Below are 23,166 nucleotides of genomic sequence, written 5' to 3'. Positions count from 1 at the left end.
TATATGTCACATCAGACTGAATTCAGTTTAGGTTTAATGTAATGTTTTGTTTATTGACCCCAACGTATTAATTTTTATGGTCAGCACTTTCATTGTTTTGCATGCTGTACATAATATATACAGATATGTATACATGCATATACTGTAGATAACCATCCACTCCATGTATATCTAGTTATTCAATATGTATTTATTTGTATTATTTGTATTCTTTACAACTTAATTCAATTGTAAACAGACCATTTATTTATGTTGTTGGTCATTGGGGATTTTCCATACAGTACAGTATATGTTCACCTATTCTTTTTTTTAAAACTTGTGAACATGACAGTGCAGATCATTTATTATTCTTTACCATTATCCACTTTTAATGGTTCAGCTTTTGTTATCTATGTTCTTAGCTGTATGTCTACAGTGATGAAATGTAACTAAGTACATCTACTAAAGTACTGTACTTTCTTGACTTGAGTTCTTCCCTTTTCTGCTATTTTATACTTAAACTCCTACAATTCCTACTTAAACACTACATTATTGTACTTTTTACTCCTCTATGTATATTTGTCAAATTTAGTTACAGTACTAGTTACTTTGCAGACTGCATCAGACCAAGGACTCAGGTCTAAAAAACAAAAACAAAACATTGATTCCAAAACTGAGAAAAATGCTTATTATCAAATATGATAATCGGCCAGGTTGGAAATCAGTCGTCCCATAGCAAATATATGCATAATTTACTTTTAGATTGACTTTTAGTTTTGATACTTGAGTACATTTAATATCAGATACTTTAAGACTTTTAATCAAGCAATTTTAATAGGGTGATTTTTGCTTAAGCAATGTTTCAACACAACATGGTTTTTAGCTTTCATTTATTATTTTTTTTACAACACTGTATATCTCACCCTGTGTAAGTTCATTGAGAGCAAATTTCTTGTACGTGTACACATAAATGGACAATTGAAGCTGATTCTGATTGTGTTCTGATTTTCCTTTTGGAAATGTTACACAGGACCGTCTGGACCGTTGTGTAGTGGGACAGACCGCAGCTGGACAGGATGAGCACGAAGTGAATGGTTGGATGGTTTTCATCAAAGGCAACTGTAACGTGTTGCTGTCCAGTGCTTGTGTATGTAATTACAGCACATCACTAATATAATGAAACAATTGAAATACAGTATGATGCGTCAGCACACATCAAGTGCAAGGATAATCTTCCCTAAGAGCGAGACTATACAGTATGGTCATATCCTAATACCCACCAGTGTTGGCTTTATTTGCAGATACCTGCCTCTGAGGTGAAGTTGCCTTGGTGACGATTAGGGGCATTTGTTGTAGTTCAGTAGGATTAAAAGGTGCATGACAAGTACTTACAACATTATGGTCTGAAATATGTTCTCTTAACTTGTTTGCACGTCCTCTCATGAATTTTCCTCCACAGTTGCTGTCAACTCAAACTATACATTTAAAACTGGTGGTGACTGCTTGTTCCTTGTAGGGTCAACAATGAGGACGACTTGTGAAGAAAACCGACTGGAAAATAAAATTTCCTTTCAAAGTAAAAATATAATTTCATGTATTATTATAATCCAATTTTTACAACCAAATTATTTTCAGGTATACTTCTGCTTAAGTGTGGCAAAACATTTTGGATAGCTGGCTGCTACAGTAGAAAGAAACGTGCTTGATTTGGTGTCTGCAGCAAAACTTCAGCCTGAGGACAGAGTTTATGAGTGTTCATGTGTGTGTGAAAGGAAGAGGATGGTAAAGGTTGACTTGGTAGATGGCGATTACTTTGCTTTACTGCAATAAATCAAAATTTCAAATATTCCATAATATGCATGAATGTCGTGGATATGACCGTTTCAGAATATTAACAAGAAGGATTTCCTGGAGCGATTAAGTTAAGTTCACTTAATGACATTGGATGACACGTTAATGAAAACCTTCAGGAGCGACCCCACCATGAAACGCATCCAGGATTACCTGTAACCTGCATGTGTGTGAGCATGTGCTTGGTCTCGATTGCGGGTGGTGGTCCTTGGAAACATCGGAGCAGTTCAGATTTAGGGATGAGCTTTTTTAAGCCCTTACAGTCAAACCAAAACCATCACTTACAGAGAGGAAAAGACAGGAAATCTTCCTTTGTAAATCTCATTTGAAGCATCTCATTGATATTCCAAAAAGTTGCTGTTAAACACATTATATAACTGGCAGCTTGTTACATTATGCACCACCTGTTTCTTTTTATTTGAACACTGTTAACTGAACACATTGCATGCTGAATATTTAAAGCTGTACAGTATGTGCACGATGTTTAAACTTTCATTACCTGTGAATGTAAATTCATCCTGTAGTCGACAGTTTGGTGTCTTAAAAGTTAATCATGGAAAATACTTTCTATCCGAAATGAAAAACAATGAAGGATTACCGCACTAAAGGACAGTAACTAGAGAAGTTTTGACTGGTAACATTCCCTGACAAATCAGACTGGAGGCTGAGGTACAAGTTGGTAAACAAACAGCCAAGAACACACACCACCCAAGGGAGTAAAGAGGGGCATAAAATGTCTTGCCATAACACATTTGTCTTGCAGTGATGAGCACATCTGTTCTTGTTTTGTTTAGATGCTTGCAGTTCAGAAAGCTGTTATCGTTTATTTGTGTTGTTTACACGTATTGTGTTGCAAGTATGTGACACACAGTGGTCAATGGGGTGGTATAAAACCTATTCAAATCAATAACAATGTCAATGCGAAATTAGAGTAGACACGCATGCAAGACCATTGCCGTAAGTAGCATTTAACATTGTGTTGAATTTGAGGGAAGATTGTTGATTGCTTTATGGCACAAAGTGAAGATGGTGGATGGCACGAAACAAGAAGACAATACTGTTCTTCCAGCAAAAGCAACGTTTAAAGAGTTGTTGAAAATGTCAGATGGTGAGCTGAAGGACAAGTCAAAGGAAACACATCTTCAGTCAAGCTATAGAGGGTAATAATATACCCGGACCGATAACAATGAGGCAATGGAAAGACAAAGGTCGCTAATTTTGCGCATCGAGGCGCATGGTGCAAAGTGCACTCAGATGTGCTGAGTACAGTGAGGACATCCAAAAGTAGCACAAATTGTAAATGAACTGTCAGAAGATTTGCAAATGCCAATTAGTGTGCATTTTCCTCTGCTGCTGTCATGCGAATGTTAGGCATTGCGATAATGACATAGTGGCATCTAGAAGAACAATGTGGATAATGTGATGGAAATAGAACATTTGCAAGTACTTGAACATTAATCTCGATCATGATTTTGGCTTTCACACTTAAACAGACATGATCGACTGCAGTACTGATGTTTAAAATACCTGCTCCGCTCACAGAAAACTCAGCTGTATATCAAAGGACGCGCTTCCTTAACTTACAGCCAGCGACTAGGGTACGAACAAGACAATTTTGGCCTCACTTTTGGGAGCTTTCACACTTCTGTGTACACACCCTGCAGCGGCAGTCTGTGCAAGAATTTGGTGAAAGTTGCTGCTGCAGTAGAAGAGTCCACACCTTCAGAGCACAAGGTTTAGTGGATGTTTCAGTCCCGTGCTTCTAGGGATGGGTATCGAACTTCCGATGCTTTAATGGCACGACCGAATTGCCTCGATACTATCGATTATCAAGAAATGTCTTGTGGTTTGACACCAAATTTCAAAACGTAAGGAGTTAATCTCATCAGCGTCAGTGAGCCAATCAGCATGCAGCATGCTTGTTGTGCCAAGATCCAAAAGTGCTGGTGATTGGCTATCTTGAGGCATGCAGGAAAAAGACTAGATTATGCCCAGAGATGGGATTCACCACGTGTATGTGTAATGTAATCTTTTGTTAAAATGGAATTCATACAATTGGTATGTAAAAAAAAGTATTGTTCAGGAACTGGTATCGAAGTCAAGATATTGGTATCACATTTTTTTGCCCCTTTGCACCATGCACCCGTATGAAAGCAGAGCCCAAAGTAGCCACATTTCCTTTGTGACAGGAGCAGCAAGTGTAACGGAAAATTTAATTATACTGAGCGGTATCACACTTAATTAGGCTGTTAAGTTCAAATTAAATCCTAAGTAAGTCCATTCCCTGCTGTAAAAGTGTGTGTGAGCAGCACTTACCACTTTGGGCTTAAAGGGCGGCTGGATCTCCCTGTTCTGGAGGCGCTCCCAGTCGATGCGTCTGAAGAAGGCGTGTTCTCGGATGTCCCTCTCTCCCTCAAGGCCGCAGCCCAGACGCTTGGACGGGTGCTTAGTCATCAGCTGCTCATCGAAAGAAACAAAACAAAGGACAGAGAGTGAGGACAAAGAGACTGTGAACTCTCAGTGATGATTCCTCTTACTGTTCTAATCAGTGGTGTAGATTTGGGGGTTTTAAATAAGATGTGGACTGCAGGATTCACATCTTTCTATCAATAACTTCTTCGATCTCTAACGTAAACACAAAGCTGACTGTTCACTGTTCACTTTGTTTCCTCTCGTTCCGGTGTTCTCTCACTGATGTGTTTTGTAATGTGCTTCAAGCTCGTGTCTAGGTCAGTAAATGACAGCTAAACAGATGGGTCTGAAAAAGACTGATGTAAATGTGATTTTTTCTCTCTCCCTCTCCTCTTTCTGCCTTTAGAGAACTGCTGCCACTTCAAATTGCACCGCAGACAACACGAGGACACAGTTTGCACTTTGCTAAAAAGCATACCAAAATAAATAAAAGTACTCACAGGAAACAGGAAAAATCTGTTCTTGTTAAATAATGTAGGGATATACTGGTATGACATAAACGCGGCTGTCCAAATAATGTGCCAACAAGTACAAGTAATTTAAACGCAACCAATGAAAAACAAGTCTATACATTTTCCTGATTGCATACACAGGACAAAGGTTGGTCTGGAGGAGACTAACAGACCTGCTCAATTTTAAATGCATTAAAGCAATTTCTATTATAATGGAACATAATCGCCGACTGACTGCTTGTTTTTTTGAGTGTCTATATGAAATTACACCAGTTTTCTATTTACATAAATATTTTTGCATTATAACCCGCCTCGGTGCAGTGATTTGTCTTGATTGAATTGGAAGGAAAAAAGCCGTTTGGAGACGGATGTAGAGCCTGGTGGGCTCCAGTATTGACAGTCCAGAATGACTTATTCATGTGCTGGAATCTGAATGGTGCTTTATTCAACTGACATTGAAAGTACATACATACATACATGCATACACAGACACACACCAGCACCTCCAGTTAAATCCCTTATCTGTGATGCACACCGTCACATGCAGCTCAGTCACCTTGGCAACTCTCCTGAGTTATAATTTGTGTTTTTATTGTCTAGAGGAAAGAATCTGTAACTAATATTAAGATATCTTTCTACAGCCTTTGACCAATGCAGACACAACATCATTATGAAATTTGAACATGAATGTTACTAAACTGAATTCAATATTTTTTCTGTGATGACATTTCCTGCGAGGTTATTTTAAAGGGATTGTTTGAGATTTGGGGAAATTAGCTAATGAACTAATTAAGAGTTACTGTGGATAAATAGGTAAATTGATGCCACTCTCACGTCTGTACAGTAAATATGCAGTCGGAGCCAGCAGGTCTACACTTCACAGCCCCATCCAGCATTTCAAACAACATGGCTGCGTCGTTTTTTTGTTTTTCAAGCAACTTTCATCTTGGCTTTTCTCAATAGCTGACTGGCAGCTGAGGAGCTGTTTTTAAACCCTTCAAAATGTCCTTACTTTTGGGTGACTTTGTCTAATGCAGGGACAAAAATTGAGAGACATTTATTTAAATGTAAGCTGTCAATCATTTCTGCTGCCCGGCTCTGCTGCACTCATCTGTATTACATTTCAAATGTTTTTCTTCTTTTGTGAGTTTGTCCCATATGTAAACATGCTGTGATGAGCAAATCAGCTATCAATTAAAGAAATTGCTTAAAATGTGCATCCCTCCCATCATCAGATCGGTAAACAGCCCAGCTGGTTGTAAGAACTTTTGTTTATATGCAGAATGGGCAAACAGATGTCGGTGCAGCTGTTCTGTTGGGTTTGATCCATCATTTTACTGTCTCTTTATAAGCAGCACCAGACTTCACAGCCCGTACTAAAAATCTGGATTTTATGGTGGATTCAAAATGTCCTTTATTCAAATCACTTCAATTGACTTCTAAAATATTTTATCATCACCTTTTATTAGTGTTGGGTTTTGTGTACGTGATTTTTTCACAGCCAAATTTGTATCCATTAGTTTATTTCTTTTTCTTATTAGCAGAGATAAACAACACACAGTAGACTATTAGAGGACATGCTGACACCTAGAGTGAATCTGTGTTGTTCACAGTATGTTGGTGATACAACACAATATACATGTACGGTAACACTGTACCAATCAACCTTCTATAACAGAACAGAAAATCTCACAAGGGCTTGAACTAGTCTTCATGTATTAAGTGGCATTTTCTGCCTCTGCCGCATCTTATTGTTCGAGAATAAGGACAGAAAAGTGTCCAGTTACAGACAATAACAATAACAATCACTGTTATGCCAGATTTCCTATTTTCTGAGATGAATATAATTCAAGAGAGGAAAAAATCCTTAAACAACATGACAAAATAGCAAACTTTTGTCAGTGTTGAACTTCTACTTTTAGCAGGCCAGCTCTCTTGCAGCAAGCCCCTCTGACACATAGGCCGTGGGGCTGGGCCACATCTGAACCAGCAGAGTGAATCCAGCTGGCAGAGTGCATCAGACAGCTGTTGACGAGGAAGAAAAAGTCATTTGCAGCTTTCTGTCTGTTCACAGGACTGTCACCGACAGTGAGAACGCAGACACAAGGCTGACACCATTAAAATGGCACACCTCACACGTCGAAATGTCCTTGAAACTGACTGACTGCTGGCCTGCGCCGTGTCAATCAAACACTCACACTTTCTTTTTTTTTTTTAACTAGAGCTTCCTTGAAATACTTTGCATAACTGTGACGGATAATCCTGGAGAAAGACAAATGTGTTGACAATTCATGGAGAACATCTGATCACTCTGTCTGCAAACTGTTAGCACTCAAAGCTCCATGGCTCCACCAAGTCATCAGCTGCATGTGTTGAGAAAGTGAACGCCATTTAGACGTCTCCCTGCTGTTTCTGCTGAGAGCATCAGATCGCTGGATTTGACGTGGTGGGAGTCAGGGAGAAAACAAGAATGAGAGTGATGAAGTCAAAGAGAAGCACATGTGGCCGAGTCAGCGGGGAGTTCGGCCAGATGAATCTGTGTGAGTCGATGTATCGAGGCTTTAATTCCATCATCAACATCGTTTAAAACCCAGTTAGCTTGCTGCAGTGTGAGAGAACAGAGGGATCTACTGGGGCAAACTTTTGATCAAAGACACCACACTCGTGCAAATAACAAATGGTAACAATTAAACTTCACCTTTTCTGCTCGTGATACAACAGAAAAACCTACAGCTCAAGTGAGAATAAGTTGATAATATTATGCAGTGCTTTGAGAAACTGAGACTAGTTATCCCAGGATTTGCCACAGAGCTCTAGAGATTCATTCAAGTAAAATACTGTAGTCAAGGATGAAATCTTCAATGATATTTAACCTATAGGTCACATTCACAGCTTTAATGATGTACACTACTGTATGTCTGCCTCACTCTCATTCTCTTACAGTGATCATAAAGATCTACAACAAGACTCAAATGGATGACCTTTAGGTAACATCTCATTACAGAGATGAATGTGTATCTACATCTGTGACCTATTTAAAATGTAACAGACTGTAAAGTATACATTGGCTTGTATGAACAATTGCATTGTCAGACTCCACAAGCCTACTAAAACCCCTTTCATACTGACACTCTTAAATAACATCTGGCTTTTGTCTTCGGTGGGAGAGGGTACAATCGGCATTCATTCCTGTGCAAATGACACCGCAGTAATCATGGGTATTTATCGGCTCCAGGTCTGATCAGCAGTGATAGAAACATGACACCCAAACGTGCTATTCATTTAGTAAAGGAAATCTGGATTCAGCATTGGAGGCGGAGCCCCATTCATTCCTATGAAAGCTGCTCAAAGCCAAAAATGTAATTCCTGGTTTTAAAACTACACCAACAAACTCCTGCATAGCTTCCAAATTGTGCGGCCAAAAGAGCGTACACACTAGAAACTTCTGGTTAAGCCCTCCACTAACTTGCGTGGCAATAAAACCATTTAATGGTGTGGCTCTTCAAGACTTACTGAATGTTAATGAACTAAATGGGTCAAATTCTGATAGTGAAGAGTCGTTTTGTGGAAGTTGTGAAGGTGTGAAGGTAACCAGCCTTATTCAGATTTGAATCACTTCTTTCACAATTTAGATTTATGGGATAAAGTCTTTTTAGGTCAAAAAGTGGTGACATCACCGTTTGGCCACCATATCAAATTGGCTTCAAAGCCCGGTGCCTTTACTGGGGCTTAACTGGACACGCTAATTTTTGCCCCTTTTCCGTCCGTCACCATTCAAGCAGCGCTCATACGTCCTTCAGTCGGCATCAAGTTTAACAGAGAGACAGAAGTAAAAGATAAATTAAAACAGTAAGTAAGTAAAAAAGTAACCACTGTAACATTGCCAATGGCCTTCATGCTGCTTTCTAATATTTCCTGTTTTCAGGCAAATTTGCCTGACATCAAACGTGGCACACGTTTGAAAATCCTGCATATGCACACACCTTTTGATGTAAAGTGGTATTAGTTACCAAGTTTGCATAAAACAGATAAACTGTATAGCTTGTAGTCATCCTCGAATATTATTATCCACTGCCGAATAAGCATCAGTCTTCTGCTTAAAGCTGTTCTTCCCCTGCTCCATGCCCATTGTGCGCTTCCTACCCCTCTTTCTTTCTCTCTCCCTAACCAATCTTTCTCTTGTTTCTGTTGTCTTTTCTTGCCTCCCATCCCTCCCGTTCTCTCTTTTTGTGGGTCAGGCTACTGGCGAGCACTATGTATCCATTAAGAGGAAGTGCTGCAGCCATGCCAAACAAGGGCTGAGACAGGGACTTGGGCAGAGACCAGGAAACACACACACACACACACACACACACACACACACACACACACACACACACACACACACACAAAGGCGTTTGCAGTGTGCACACATACAGCCAAGAAAATGAAGGAGAAAGAAAAGGATGAGAAAAGGGAAGAGGGGGACAAAGAGAAACGAGTGGAGTTGAGGAAAGGACAAGGAGACAAAGCTTGTTATAGCACAGCTCATTGAGTTTGCACTGCCTCTGGACAGAAATAAAACTGCCACGTTCACTATTAAATTCCTTGTATGCACTCGCGTGAAAAAAATGTTTGTTTTTCTGTAACCCTGTGAGTATTCCTGGGCATTTCAAGAAAAGCAAGGTTCATAAACACATGCTTTAAAATCTTTGTCATTGCTGCCAGGAGACACGAGTCTCTGCTGTTAACTAACAGGAACGACATGAAGAGTGTGTCGAAAGTAATTCTATTATTGATCTCACAGTCCTGAGGTGAACTTCATGCCAGCAGTGGCTGTGACAGCTGCCAGGAGGCATCCATATTTAATGCACTTCGGCTCCCCTGAGGATGAACTTGTATCGACATACTGATGTTTCTTTCTACCTTCTGAGGAGTGAGCACAGAGTGCCTATAAATGTCATAGAAACGGAGGTAAGTGTGCAAATAAGTGAGTATATTGCAATGCCCACACATGATTTTTGCCTTCTTGTTCAGTCCAAACACTGAAGTTATTTTTTTGTTTTACATTTCTTACGTTCCTCTTTCATTTGCTTTCAAAACATTCTATTGTCGACCTTAAATTAGACAAGCAGTAACTACGTCCTAGTATTTGCCTGCTTGACTTGAAACTGACACACTCAATGGAGACCCAGCAGTCATATACCCATAGTAGTAGAAACAGCATCTCAAGAGACTCTTGAATTTATTTCCTACTGTGTATTCACCAGAAATGGCAATCTCTAATAAAAAACTCAGACAGAGGAGGCAGACTGAGGGCTCAGGATGGACAAAGCATCACTCTGCCATGATAAGGAACAAAGATCACAAGATGTAAGTGACTTATTGTGCCAGTTTGTTAAAAGGGCTCTATGTAACAATTTACATGTATTAATCACTTTTTCATTGGCCATATGTGAGCGAATTGTAACATGTACTGAACTGTACTGAAACGTGAATTTATTCGTACCCTGAAATATGACTCATGTTGAAACGTTGGTAAATCTATTCAAGCATTTCTTGCTGCATTGAGGCTACGAGTGTGCGACTATTTTCCTTCATGTCTGTACTTTCATTGTAGTCAGCACCTCTTTAATGGCGTGCATTCCTTCACTACCTCCCGGTGGATGTATTTCAATAAAAGTATAAAACAAGGGAGTCAAAACTCTCCTTACAGCTACAAAATTATAGTTTGTTTTACTCCTGTGAAGCTGGCAATTTTAGACTTTGAGAAATGGCTTCGAAGCATTAGAAATAAATCTTTAAAACATAAGGCTCACGGAGCTACTGTACCTTACAGACAGTCATGCTTGTGAGGAGTATATTGGATGAACTGGTTTCCATTCAATGTCTGAATAATGCTAATGTAAAAGACACAGAAAGTGAGTAGAAAGAGGAGAGGGAACTTGGAGATGAGTTCCCAGACGGTATTTAATAAAAGCCCACACTAACAGTAAATGGAGCTACACTTCACATACGCTACATCCAACTCCAGGAAGCTAAGAAAAGCATCTGTGACGCAGCCTGTCAGGGTGTCTGCCTAAAGCTAAACTAGCAGGAAGGTCTTGTAGACCTCTTTCAAGAAGTTCATTTATTTTGGCTTCAGTGAAGAGCGGGAAAGACACCGAGCTTAAAATGCTTATTTACAAGATTTACAGGCAAAGAAAGTGAAGAGGCAGGTTTCATATCAGACAGTTTAAGTGCCTTTTTCTGAAACACAAAATGAAAAGCAACTGCTCCACTGACAGCAGGTACAGCGTTAATCTTTTAGTGGACACCAAATAGATTCACCTGTCATTATGTTAATTTGGCCTAACCACAAAATCTGGTTTATAACTGGTGGTGAAGAACCTCCACTCACCCCTTTGCAGATGGAGACAGCTTCTTTGGACAGGGACTTGGGGTAGGACACGTTGTGCTCCATGATGGACTGGAACAGCTCGTCCTCATCCTCTCCATCAAACGGAGGCTGCAGGTGGAAGGACATGATATTAAGAGTTTGGTAGGTGTTTCATTATTATCATACACTGGATGAATACATTGTTCTCTTGACATCTTTTTTTTTTTACAGCTGAAAGCAAAGTGTCATCGTGTCGCACTTAAGGGATCCAGCAGTGGTACATTTGTTTTTTAGCCATTTGTGCACTCTCTACTTGACAGGTAAATTGACCAGATTTAGTAAAACTGTTCTCCCTTATGAATAAAGATGACGAGGGAAAGAAAACAAGACAAAAATTCAACTTGGTAGGGTGCCAAGAGGAAGACTAAATGAGGAAAAGTCAGAAAAAGACAAAGAGAGAACACCGAGAACGACAAAGACATGGAAATAGAGAGAAAGCAACAAGGAACAGTGAAGAAGTCGCGCAAACAAGTTTCACAGGAAGACCTCGCAGGGCAAATGGAGTGGATGACCCAGCTTTTTCCCCTCCTCACACTGTGCTTATCATCAGTAACCATAATGTGGGTGTTTTGACAGTCCATAAAATGAATTATTCGTCATTTCCACTCCACTGGCCCCTTCGGGTGCAGATAGCCTGTCTGCGTCATGCCCTCTTTACCTGATTTCACACAAGGCAGGGAGACACAGAGGGCGGGAGCATCTGAATAGGTAAAAACGTCTGTTAATTGTTTAACAGTCGACACTTGCTCAGAGGTCATTCGGGAATGAAACTCATACTCATCTTTGTGTTTCGTTTTATTGTGGAGGAGATTGGTTTTGCACGCAGCTTTTGGCCTTGGAATAGTGGTAAAGTCAAAACTATGTTAATAAGTAATAAATGTCTCAATAAGTCATTTAGTGCTGAGTCTTCAAAACATGTTTAATTAAAACCCCCAAAAGAAATATTCTAATTGGTGAGATTTTTTTTAATTTTTGAACGTATTTCAAAAGAAGACTTTACATCGAGTAAAGACAACAAGTATGGAGACATGAGTTATGACAATAATTCAACATATGGCTGTGAAAGGCCTTTTTTTTTTATCTCTGACATGGTCTCTATTCACGACACCATCCACAGTAAGATGTGGTTTTAGGTTGATGCTGGAACTTCACAGACTGCAGATAGTCTTCATAAATAGCTAATGCTAAGCTAATCGGTGAAGAGGTCACATCGCTCCAATGTAACCACCACACAGAACTTCTTCTTCATGTTGTTCTACTTAAACTAACCGCAGAAACAGCGTACAAGTAAGCTTCTCAAAGGGTTAGTGGTTGAATAAAGAAGTAAAAAAATGTAATCTGTTCAGTTTGTGCACTTAAAGACACAAACTGCACGTGCACTTGCAACACGTCACGTCCGGTGCTCCTCCTCAGGATGCATTCTTATGTCAAAATCCTCAAAGAGCAGCTGCTCCTCGTCTTAACTTGGTATGTTTGAGTCCAAAATCAGCTCGTCTTTACAAGCCAACACATTATTGATATGTTCACTTCCGTAGCTCACAGTATTGTCCTGAATATCGACTTGAGCCACTGGCAGCACACCATGCTGTATCCAGGAATATACAAAGAAACTGAAAAAGTAGGTTTCTCAGTGGTAACACAAAAAAGGGAAGGGTTTTGTTCATTAGAGAAATATAAGAAGTTTATTCAATTTGTGTATAATTATAGGCACTTAAAACCACACAAAAAGGCTAAGACTGGCAGCTGCTTCGGTTGCAGAGCAGCATGCTGGCTATGGAAGCTTAACATATGTTGCAACCAGAGTAAACTTATTTGTATTCTTCGCACTTGTTTGGACCCAGCTAGACAAAAACTAACTGGTGCACATGCGACACAAAATCGTTCTATAAAAAAATCTGGTCAGGTTGTATCTTTAAAGCAGACTTTGCTGTGTAGAAACAGTAGACTTCCAATTTAATCACACTTCAGCTCCCAAAACAGTCAGCGATTTGTTAGTAATTAGATTTTTAGGGCGCATGACAATTAACTGGTCAAACCCGGGTCAAAGGTTAGCTCAGCTGACTCCCTTAAAAGACGGCAAAAGGTTACACCAACATGCCTCATGTTTGGAGGTCAGATGGAGGTTTTGTGCGTTTGTATGTCAGTGTTTATAATTAGTGCTGGTGGGAAGGTCTTTAGGAGGCACCACCTGTGTACATGTTATGTAGCCATGAGCAGTCTGTGAGCAACCTTGTGTCTGTGTAACAGTTACATAATTAGTTGACTTGTGTGTGTGTGTGTGTGTGTGTGTGTGTGTGCGCCACTCACCTGGCCGGCCAGCATTTCGTAGAGCAGAACTCCATATGCCCACCAGTCTACAGAGCGTCCATATGGCTGATATGCAATGATCTGTGGAGGAAGGAAGAGAGAAAGTTCAGGAGTTCAGTCTCAACTCAAACAATCCTGCATTTGAAAAAAGGACGTCACACACTGCAGAAAAACAGGAGGATTATTTGGCCAGTTGATTCATCATTCTGACAAGCACATTTGGAAAACTTGACAGCACATTTGGTGAGGTCCGCTGGTCCTCGGATAAGTATAGGGAGATTTGGGATTCAGCTCAGTCTGATCTTGTCTCGGAAGACACGTCGAAGATGTTTGAAATGAATCACGTGACAAGTACACTGCCAACGCTCATCTCGTTTTTATGTCAGTCTGAATGACTGTGATAGTGAGGAAGTTCACCAGTTCTGAATGATAAAATTACTTGCTCCAACATCAAAAGTTGGCGACAAATTGTGCAATCCTAAATGTCTTTGTTAAGTTGCCAACCACTGAAGCGGGAGTGATTTCTTCATAGATTTTTTTAAGCCAAAAATGCCTCAAATTGCCGCAGAGTCCGACAGCAGACTTGAAAAACCTGTTTCACACATTCAGAACTAACAGAACATCCTCGCTTTGCTCGTCATCCTGTGATTCGACTCAGACAAAGAATACGTTTAAAGCGAGAGTGTCACCACAGCTGTGACAAGACAGAGATGCCAGATGACCCCTGAATCACATACATTTTAAATCACCAGCACCAATAACTTTTGTCATGGTTCAGCGACAAAGACAGGCAGCGAGAGAGCTCTGACAAGAAGTGAGCATTTGGTGCGTGGGAAGGTAGTCGATAACAAAACAGCAAAAAAACTCCCTGTAGGTCATTTTACAGGACACCAGCACCGCAGAAAAACAGTTCTCATAGGATGATGTTTGCTGCAGCAAAAAAGAAAAAACACAGTTCACACTTTTTTGACACAAAAACAAGTCAGGAGTAAACAACAGTGAAGCCATTGTGAATAAAACTGATCCTGGCAAGTGTTTGCGCATTTGGAAGAGCTATCTTGACATTCACATTCTGCTCAAGTCTTTTTGTCCAAATGGTCTGAAGACTCACATCAACAACTCTTTGCTGAGCTGGTGATTCTTTCTTTTGATGACTGATGTGATTAATAGTTTTATTTTCGAGCGGTGAAGGACCCATGCAAAATCATTTTTGAATTAGTCCCATTCAAATCCTGTCCTTCACAAACCTTTTGCAACTGCTGATAAAGTTTAGTGTGAGGGATGGAAGTAACACAAAATAAGTGATAAAACAGCAATATACACAGCAATTTTGTCAGAGGCGGCAGGTGAGGCTGAGGATAAGGAAGCCTAATATTTGACCAAACGATCATACTTGTTTTAGCAGCCACAGAGGACACCATTATTATGTTCATCACTAAGTCCGTTGAAACAGCTGTGTCAATTTTTTAGGAAGCCAGGATCTGAGTGTTTCCTTTTACGATACATTTTAATGACTAGAAAGGTTGCTTTTAGTATTTTAAACGTTTCCATGCTCGCAGTAATGTCACTGCATCAAATATCCTGGCACATTTAAGCAGAAAAACTAAAAGCTGGGCTTAGCCATCTCAAGCCGATATTACCCGCCACCCCTGAATTTTATTGGTTTCAAGTTGATCAAATCACTTGGTCATTTATCACTCCATGTTTTATCTCACATCCAATTTTACCCCTTAATTAACATGCAGTTTCATTACCTTCATTTCTATCAGTTGTCAATTAAGTTTTCTTACTTCCACCTCTGATAGTTTAGCTACCACTGAAAGTCTTAATATCTATTGTCTAATGAGTAAAGTTATTAGACATAAACCCTCTTAATGTCATTACTCATAATAATGTTCTCAAGTTTAGTGATAGTTGGGACTTTTCTATAACAAGTACATTGTTTCCATCCAAATGCAACGACAGCGCAAAACAAAAAATGAGATAAAGACGAGGGAAGTTTCAGCTAAAAGAGCATATAAACCTCCTCTGGATACCCTCTCTGAACTGTGACATTTTCTCTGGCCGCAGAGGGATTTCCTGTGGGTTTCTCTGACATTGGCCAAGGTTAGTGTTCTCACCCACTTTGACCCTATCCACACCAGTCAGAAAACACACATATTTACACTTCACACCCACTTGCACATCCAGCCATTTCTCTGGAGCCCCTTCTGCTGTGTAGCAGCCGTTGGTGCAGCCATGTGGATGTGCAGTTCTGGCTCACGTACAGAACACAAGCACATATGGTGAGACACACAACACACAGAGGACATTACGCTGACCCACACGTACAAGCAACTTAAGGTGTGTAACAGCAATTCTGTCATAGGGTACATTGCTCTACGACCTTTGCTGAGTAACATCTGACCTCACACATGCTGCCCTGGGACAATCCTCCAGCTTAAACACATGGTCAACATACTGTATATGAACAAACAAAAACTCACATACACACATACAAATGAAGCATACACACTCATGTGCCTAGGTGTGTGAAAGCAGATCTGTCCTGTATCACTCTATAACCTTCGCTGTGTATCACCTGACCTCTGGCTTGCCCGCAGAGAAACACACACACACAAACACACACACACACACACACACACACACACACACACTGTCGGACAAACACACCTCCAGCTCTGCACTCCCCTGTCATAATGCTGCCTCGAGGGTTGATGGGAGCCAGCTGGACACGCAGTGCATCCACGTGTTAACCCTCATACACAGAGGCAAAGATGTGCACAGACTGGGATGCACATATATACACCAATGTGTCTTTGAATGTCACTATAACTGTGGGAGTTACAGAAGCAGAAAGCATTTATATATCACACATTTAATGTCACGGACTGTATGGATAGATCAGTTCCTCTTGAACACATCACTAGTATTTCTATGGTATTTTTATATTTCGAGATCAAGCTGGATACAAATATATTCAAAGTAAACTAGAATTACGGGGCACCAGACATTAGTGTCACCAACAAAGCATCCAACCAAATATGAAATAAGGTCACAATCTCTTTTGTTCCTGAGTTATGATGTTTGATAATGGTGAAAAAAGCATTTTTCGCAGAGCATTATGGTGTCATAATGTTATCCTATCAAACATTTGTGTGAAATTGTGTCAGAATCAGTGTATGAATTCTTGAGTAACGTCCGAAAACGTGTTTGAAAGGTTGGTAAAATGCCAGGGTTTTTAATTGATTTTTGAACTAATATTATATTTCATTCATATTGCAAGTTAAAGGGTGCCTATGTCAAGGACGCTTGGAGCTGAAATAACATTTTGGAGGCCACTTAAAAGAGACGGAAACGACATAATGGTAGTAACAATAACACCTCTTATCACAATACCTCTATCCTTCACCCTGGTGGACATGTTTCATGAACTTCAGATGGTCAACTACATGTAAACAACATACAAACCTTGCATAACCTTTCACACGCTCCCCCAACGCTTAAAAGCCCCTCTTGCAGACCCCCACACCCACCCAGGTGTCACAGCCCTACAGAGCACAGAGATGAGGGTTGTTTTACTCGTCCTGCTTGGCTGCTGCCTGTCTGGGGCAAACGTCCTGGGACAGAGGTTCACTGCTATCACATTTACTCAGGACGAGCTTGCTGAAGCAGACAGGCTCACTCTGCTCATGGAGATGATGGCTGTTTTGGATGAACAGAGAAATGAGCTGCGACGCACCAAAGAGCAACTGGTGCAACTGCAGAGAGTACAGGGTATGTGTGGCAGCGCGGCTCCAGTATGCAGCATCTTCTCCATCCTCCTTTGACCATCAAAGTCTTGGTGTTTTTATTTATCTCACACCTAAAGGCAAATATAGTAATATAACTTACTGCATTACATCATTTGTGTGATTTACTGTAGAACAGAGATCCGTGCGGACAGTCTCTGACAGCCTGATGGAGGAACTATGGAGTCAGCTGGAGGCACTGAAGAAAGGATTTACAGGTAGAATGAGAACGAAAGTGTAATTATTTTAGGGCTGTGTATTTTTGTTTAACATTAACACAAATATGGAGAATATCTATCTAATTTTCCATCTGTTTGTGAATACAATTAAATCAATGTTTTGTCAGATTTGTGAATTTCTGGGGGCAGTTTCTATGACTACCTGGTGACATGTTTGTTTGATGTTGCATCATTTCTGTTATGTAAAAAAGACCATGAGGCCAGGCTGAGATTCAGTGAGATGCAGGAAGATGAGCAGAGGAAGCAGGTGCAGCAAATTGTGCTGCAGTACACAGGTGAGGTCACTTCATCCACAATAAATATAAGCTTTGGTCCTTTTTTAAAACCCTTATACACAAAACAGGAGCAGAAGGAAGCAGCGCAATAAGCCTCTTTTTGAATTAGAGCCAATAACGCTGACTCCCTACTGTTATGCAACCTGTATGTACAAGAGGAAAACATTCTAAATGCTATCTATCAAATGATTTTTACTCGTATTCATAGTTTTTCTTTTCATTTGTTTACTCTGCTACTCTTTATTCCATCCTGACTGAGAAGAACTGGAGGCCAGACTGGATGCCAGTGACTTGGAGGGTCAAAGCAAACGAGTGGAACAGCTACAGAGGGAAAGTAAAGGTAATACAACAAACAAGTAACTTATTAATGCCGAGCAAAGTAGATTTCCTCCTCCTCATCTCGACTCATTGACTCTCACCACATGATCCATCTGTGACTGAATGGTTGAAGTCATGCAGTATTTATTCCCTCATCTTTAACAAAAAGAGTTGAATGCCAGACTGACAGAGCTAGGAAATACGTTTGGAGACGTGGACTCAGAAGTGAAGGCACTGCAGGTTGCAGATAAAGGTAAATTCATGCTGCATGATTATCGGCATATGTACAAAAATATTTCAAATGAAAGGTAGCGAGAATATTTTTCGCTTTTTAATAATGAGCGCGAGATTGCCTATTCCTGGAAATTTATGTGAGATTAAATATTTCATGTTTTATTCCTCCTCGTAATGACCAGGACTGGAAGCAAGACTGAATGCCACAGATGTCGAGGCAGAGATGCAAATAACCCTGGTGGCACAATTACAGATGGAAATTAAAGGTATATTAAAGGGTAACTCCACCAATTTTACATATTAAAGTGTGTTAACAGGTCTTTTGTAGTACTAAATCATATGTAAAAAAAAAAAAAAAAAAAAGTAGCATAAAGCCTTTTGTTGCTCCAGAGGAAGCTGCATGTAATCTGATAAATTGCCTCCAGTGATGTCACTTTGTGGCTAAGTTGCATTATGGGTAATGTAGGCACCAGGTTTTGAAAAGGAAAAAGAATGCGTTGAAATATATTTTGATCATTTGTCCATAATGAGTTCAACAGTGTTTTAGAGTGTAATGCTTGACCAGTGGACTGGCACCTACATTACCCACAATGCAACTCAGCCACTGAGTGACATGACTGGAGGTAATTTATGAGATTATATGCAGCTTCCTCTGGAGCCATAAAATACTTACTATTTTTACATATGCAGTACTCCCCGGGACCTGTAGACACACTTGTGTAAAATGTGTAAAATAAAGTTATTCTTTAACACATGTAGAGATTTCTGAATCAGTGAAATCGCTTTGGAAGAAGATAAGTGGTTAGAGCACCACAGGCCAGAGACTGCTGATCCAAGATTAATGGCTCCCATCTCTCCCCTCCTTATACTGTACCACCATGCCATCCAAGAGTTTGGTGTAAATCTTTTATTTTGTTGTATTCAGGATGTGTTTTGTTTCTGTCATTTTATCTGTCAGAGTTTGAGTCCAGACTGGAGGCCAGTGAGAGTCTAGAGGGGGAGCTCAATGTTCGGCTTAAAAATGCTGAAACAGAGGTGGAGGCGCTGAAGACTGTTGATCAAGGTAAAGAGAGAAAGACAAAAAAAATAAAATGTCAGATTCTTCTCAAAAATGTGAGCACTTGATCCAATACATCTTATGTATTAAGGAATATATATGCTTTTTTCCCCAATAAACTATAAAGTAAACTCCTTACTCTGTTCCTCACACACGCAAACTCTATGACATATGTAGCCGCTCTGTATGCTATCTATCGTTCCATTTTTTATGTTTGTATATTTTCTTCTTTCCTTGATGTAGCTGTTCTAATCTTTCACCCATCCGCACTGAGAAGCTCTGCAGGACAGACTGAACGCCACTGATCCGGAGGGCCAGAACGCACGAGTGGAACAGCTACAGAACGAAAGCAGAGGTAATAAAACAAACAAGTCAATTATTAATACAGAGTAAAGTGGATCTCTTCTCACAACAGCTCATCTAATTTCCCTTCATTATTCATATTTTAACTGACCGCAACATCATGCAGTATTAATTTGCCTTTTTTATTTTACAAACAGAGCTGAACATCAGACTGACAGAGCTGGGGAATAAGTTTAGAGATGTGGACACAGATGTGAAGGCACTGCAGAATGCTGATTATGGTAAATAAATTGCATTTTACTGCATGGGTATGCATGCAAAATATTCTGAGCTGTTATTTTGCTATTCGAGGGGCAGGATTAGGTTGTCATTGTTTCGACAGAACTTTCTGAGTGGCTGATGATTTTATTCCTCCATGTAATGACCAGGACTGGAAACAAGACTAAATGCCACTGAAGTCGAGGCAGAGATTCAAAGAACCCTGGTGGCACAATTACAGGTGGAAATTAAAGGTACATTAACACATGTAGAGATTATTTTACTGTTGTATGTACACTGTGAGAACAGTAAATTGTTAGTGAGCTATCAGAAACATAAGCCTCGTGGATACTGTTGAAACTGCTGACTCTTGAAATCAAGGTTTTAACTGTTAGAGATCGAGGGTCTGGAGAAGGAGTTGGCCGTCCGGCTTGGAAACACAGAGACAGAGGTGGAGGCACTGAAGACTGTCGATCAAGGTAAAGTCAGGAGGCTGAATACTGTGGAAATTCTTCTTTGGCTGCCATATGGGCTATAAGATATTCATATGTAGATTAGTTGCAGGGTTACCCACTGAAGCCCCTGATGGAAATGTCTATGAATTTTCCATGACCTTTTCATGATTAAGTTGGAGCATTTTCACCCCTTCCTGTTTTGTTAATGATGTTTATCTCAAAAGGCATTAATAGTCGAGTTTTCACGCTCGCTGTGCTGAAACTATACTGTATAGTTAATTAACTATACTGTAACTATACTGTAATGAAAGACATCATGATGTACTTTATGTACTCCTTACTGTTTTTAACTTTGCAAATCTCCCATCCCTCCCTTCAACCTAAGGACTGAATTCCAGGTTGTCAGCCAGTGAAAGTCTGACAGGGGAGCTGAAGATCAGTCTTGAAGATACGCTGAGACAAGTGCAGGCACTCAAAACAGCTGATCAAGGTAAAGAGAATAAAGACATGCTCGTAGCACTGACTCTGTGCATTACACACTTTTTGCTCATCATGATCATCTGTATGTGCCTAATTGATGGTGTGATAGGTTTCACTCCTCTAATCTACTCCAACAGAACTGGCAGTTAGACTGGGAGTCTCTGAGAGCCTGAGTGAGGAGCTGAAGATCAAGACTGCTGACACAGAGAGGGAGGTGAAAGCTCTTGAGACGGCTCATCAAGGTAGGAAATTACTTTTGATTATGAATCAGTAATTAGGTCATTAGGGCGACTGAAAAACTATCGCCCTGTGATCTCGTCTCTGATTTAAATTGGATATAATGGCTGATTTCATGCAGTTTCTCCTGTATCTCATATCCTCCTCTAGAGCTCAAGTCCAGGGTGGAGGCCAGTGAGGTCCTGGCAAAGGAAATGAACACACGCCTCGATGTTACCGAAACAAAAGTGGAAGCACTGGACAAAATAAATCAAGGCAAACAAATACTTTATGTACAGATGCTATCTTTAATTTAAACACAGCCATCGTTTACCACTATAATAGTTCATACTGTTTTAAATCTCTTCTATCAACCCCTCAGAGTTAGATACTAGACTAAATGCCGCTGAGACTCTGAGCCAGGAGATGAACACGAAGCTTGAAAAAACAGAGGCTGAGGTGGAGGAACTTAAAACAGCTGATCAAGGCAAGCAAAATATGACTGAACTACTGTAAAATGTATAAACATCTGAACTGGTTTGACATGATCCATCATTTAGTTGGCTTTAAAGGTTTCAAGTAATACCTCTCAAAATCATATTCATAAGTCATATTTCTGTTCTTGTTATGTGTATACTTTCATGTGGGGTTTCCGGTGTAACTTTTAAACAGAAAGCTACAGACTGAATATTTTGTATTATGCTGTTGTTCGGTGTAATATTTCTTAAAATGATTTTTTCATCTAGAAAGTCATTATCTAGACTTTCTGTCATGCGTCTGACATAAAATATTTAATGCATTTTCATTATAGAGTTGGAGGCCAAACTGGAAACAAATCAAACTGTACAGGAGGAGCTGAAACAAGAGGTTGAGCAAACAGCTGCAGCAGTGGAAGAGGTGAAGACAACAATCTCTGAAGGTAAATATGTTTAGATTCAAGGTGTAAGCTATGGAGATGGGATGCTCTCTGTTTTCTGAAACTCAACTTTTTCCTCATTGAAAAGACAATATAATAGATGTTATATCTATCTATCTATCTATTTTTTTTTTTGCATTTTCAAGTTGTTTCAACTTCAGTTTTCAAGAGTGTTTCTGTTGTTTGACAGATAAAGTGGCTTTCTCAGCTGCACTTGAAGAGAACCAAATGCACATTGGGCCATTTGAGACAGAGACCACTCTTGTCTACAAGAAAGTCATCACCAACATTGGTGACAGCTATGATCCCACAACAGGTGAAGTATTGAAGGAACCCATTTGCGTAATCACTAAATTAACTTCTAACATTAACTAACATCTTCTTTAAATGCCACATAGATTCATTCAGCACCAACAGGTTTAAACAATGACACAAGAAGTCATCTTATACAGTATGAGAATAATGTGGACATTACAGTTACACTTAGTTCGATACCTGCTTGTTTTCTTTGAGGTGGTTTAATTGCATGTTCATATAACAATGCTGTGATGCCTCTCATACTGTGTTCATGCTTCGTGCCTTTGTGTTCCTCAAAACCTTTATTTCACTTCCTGTAAATAACATGACACATCACCCTCTGTCTTCTCCTACCTTCCTGTCCAGGAGTCTTTACAGCTCCGGTCAGCGGCGTTTACCACTTCACCCTCTACTCTCATGCTAACGGAGGAAACCCTGGTTTTTTACTCCTGTACAAGAACGGGGAGGCTGTTGTCGGCACCGCTGAGCACCCGACTGCCTCCGACCTCACTGATAATGGCTCCAATGGGGTAGTGCTGCTCCTTCAGAAAGGAGACCAGGTTGATGTGCACATGGAGGCCAAGTCCTGGGTCTGGGCCGACAGCGACCGCAACCTCTGTACTTTTACTGGCATTCTGCTGTACAGCATGCCCAGTAATGTGTCCAAAACCTCTCTGTAACTTGACCAGAGCAATTTGAATTTAATTAATTGCAATCATTTATTCAGAGTTGAATTATTTATAACAATTCACGTGCAATCTGTGATCCATACCTTATATTGAAAAGTAGCTCACATTTATTAATTCAAAGCTGTGATTCTGATGAGCTTCCACAAACATTATCTAGCA

At 40.1% G+C, this 23,166-nt stretch overlaps 2 protein-coding genes across 7 annotated transcripts in view; one reads left to right on the top strand and one right to left on the bottom strand.

Moving 5' to 3' along the window:
• The window catches only part of prkcaa (protein kinase C, alpha, a), a 158,456-nt gene that overhangs the window by 12,887 nt on the left and 122,403 nt on the right, over positions 1-23,166 (bottom strand). For all 6 annotated transcript variants that reach the window (XM_084343985.1, XM_084343986.1, XM_084343983.1 and 3 more), the window contains 3 exons: positions 13,480-13,560; positions 11,134-11,241; positions 4,147-4,287 (listed from right to left, as the gene is read on the bottom strand). In XM_084343985.1, coding sequence (XP_084200111.1) covers positions 4,147-4,287; positions 11,134-11,241; positions 13,480-13,560 — 330 coding nt within the window. The remainder of the gene's footprint in view (positions 1-4,146; positions 4,288-11,133; positions 11,242-13,479; positions 13,561-23,166) is intronic.
• On the top strand, positions 17,046-22,998 carry LOC311270835 (uncharacterized protein; the record flags this gene model as incomplete). The annotated part of the gene is made up of 18 exons (XM_084376029.1): positions 17,046-17,256; positions 17,405-17,488; positions 17,701-17,784; positions 18,047-18,124; positions 18,272-18,355; positions 18,519-18,602; positions 19,295-19,399; positions 19,671-19,748; positions 19,894-19,977; positions 20,125-20,208; positions 20,350-20,433; positions 20,795-20,899; positions 21,027-21,131; positions 21,277-21,381; positions 21,488-21,592; positions 21,917-22,024; positions 22,212-22,337; positions 22,685-22,998. The coding sequence occupies 18 exons, from the start codon at positions 17,046-17,048 to the stop codon at positions 22,996-22,998; spliced, it is 2,028 nt and encodes a 675-aa protein (XP_084232155.1).

The sequence above is a fragment of the Pagrus pagrus genome, assembly GCF_965226575.1.
Source record: "Pagrus pagrus genome assembly, chromosome: 2".
NCBI classification, from domain to species: Eukaryota; Metazoa; Chordata; class Actinopteri; order Spariformes; family Sparidae; genus Pagrus; species Pagrus pagrus.
Note: the sequence above shows the minus strand (reverse complement) of the source record. Positions and strands in the feature narration are given on the sequence as shown.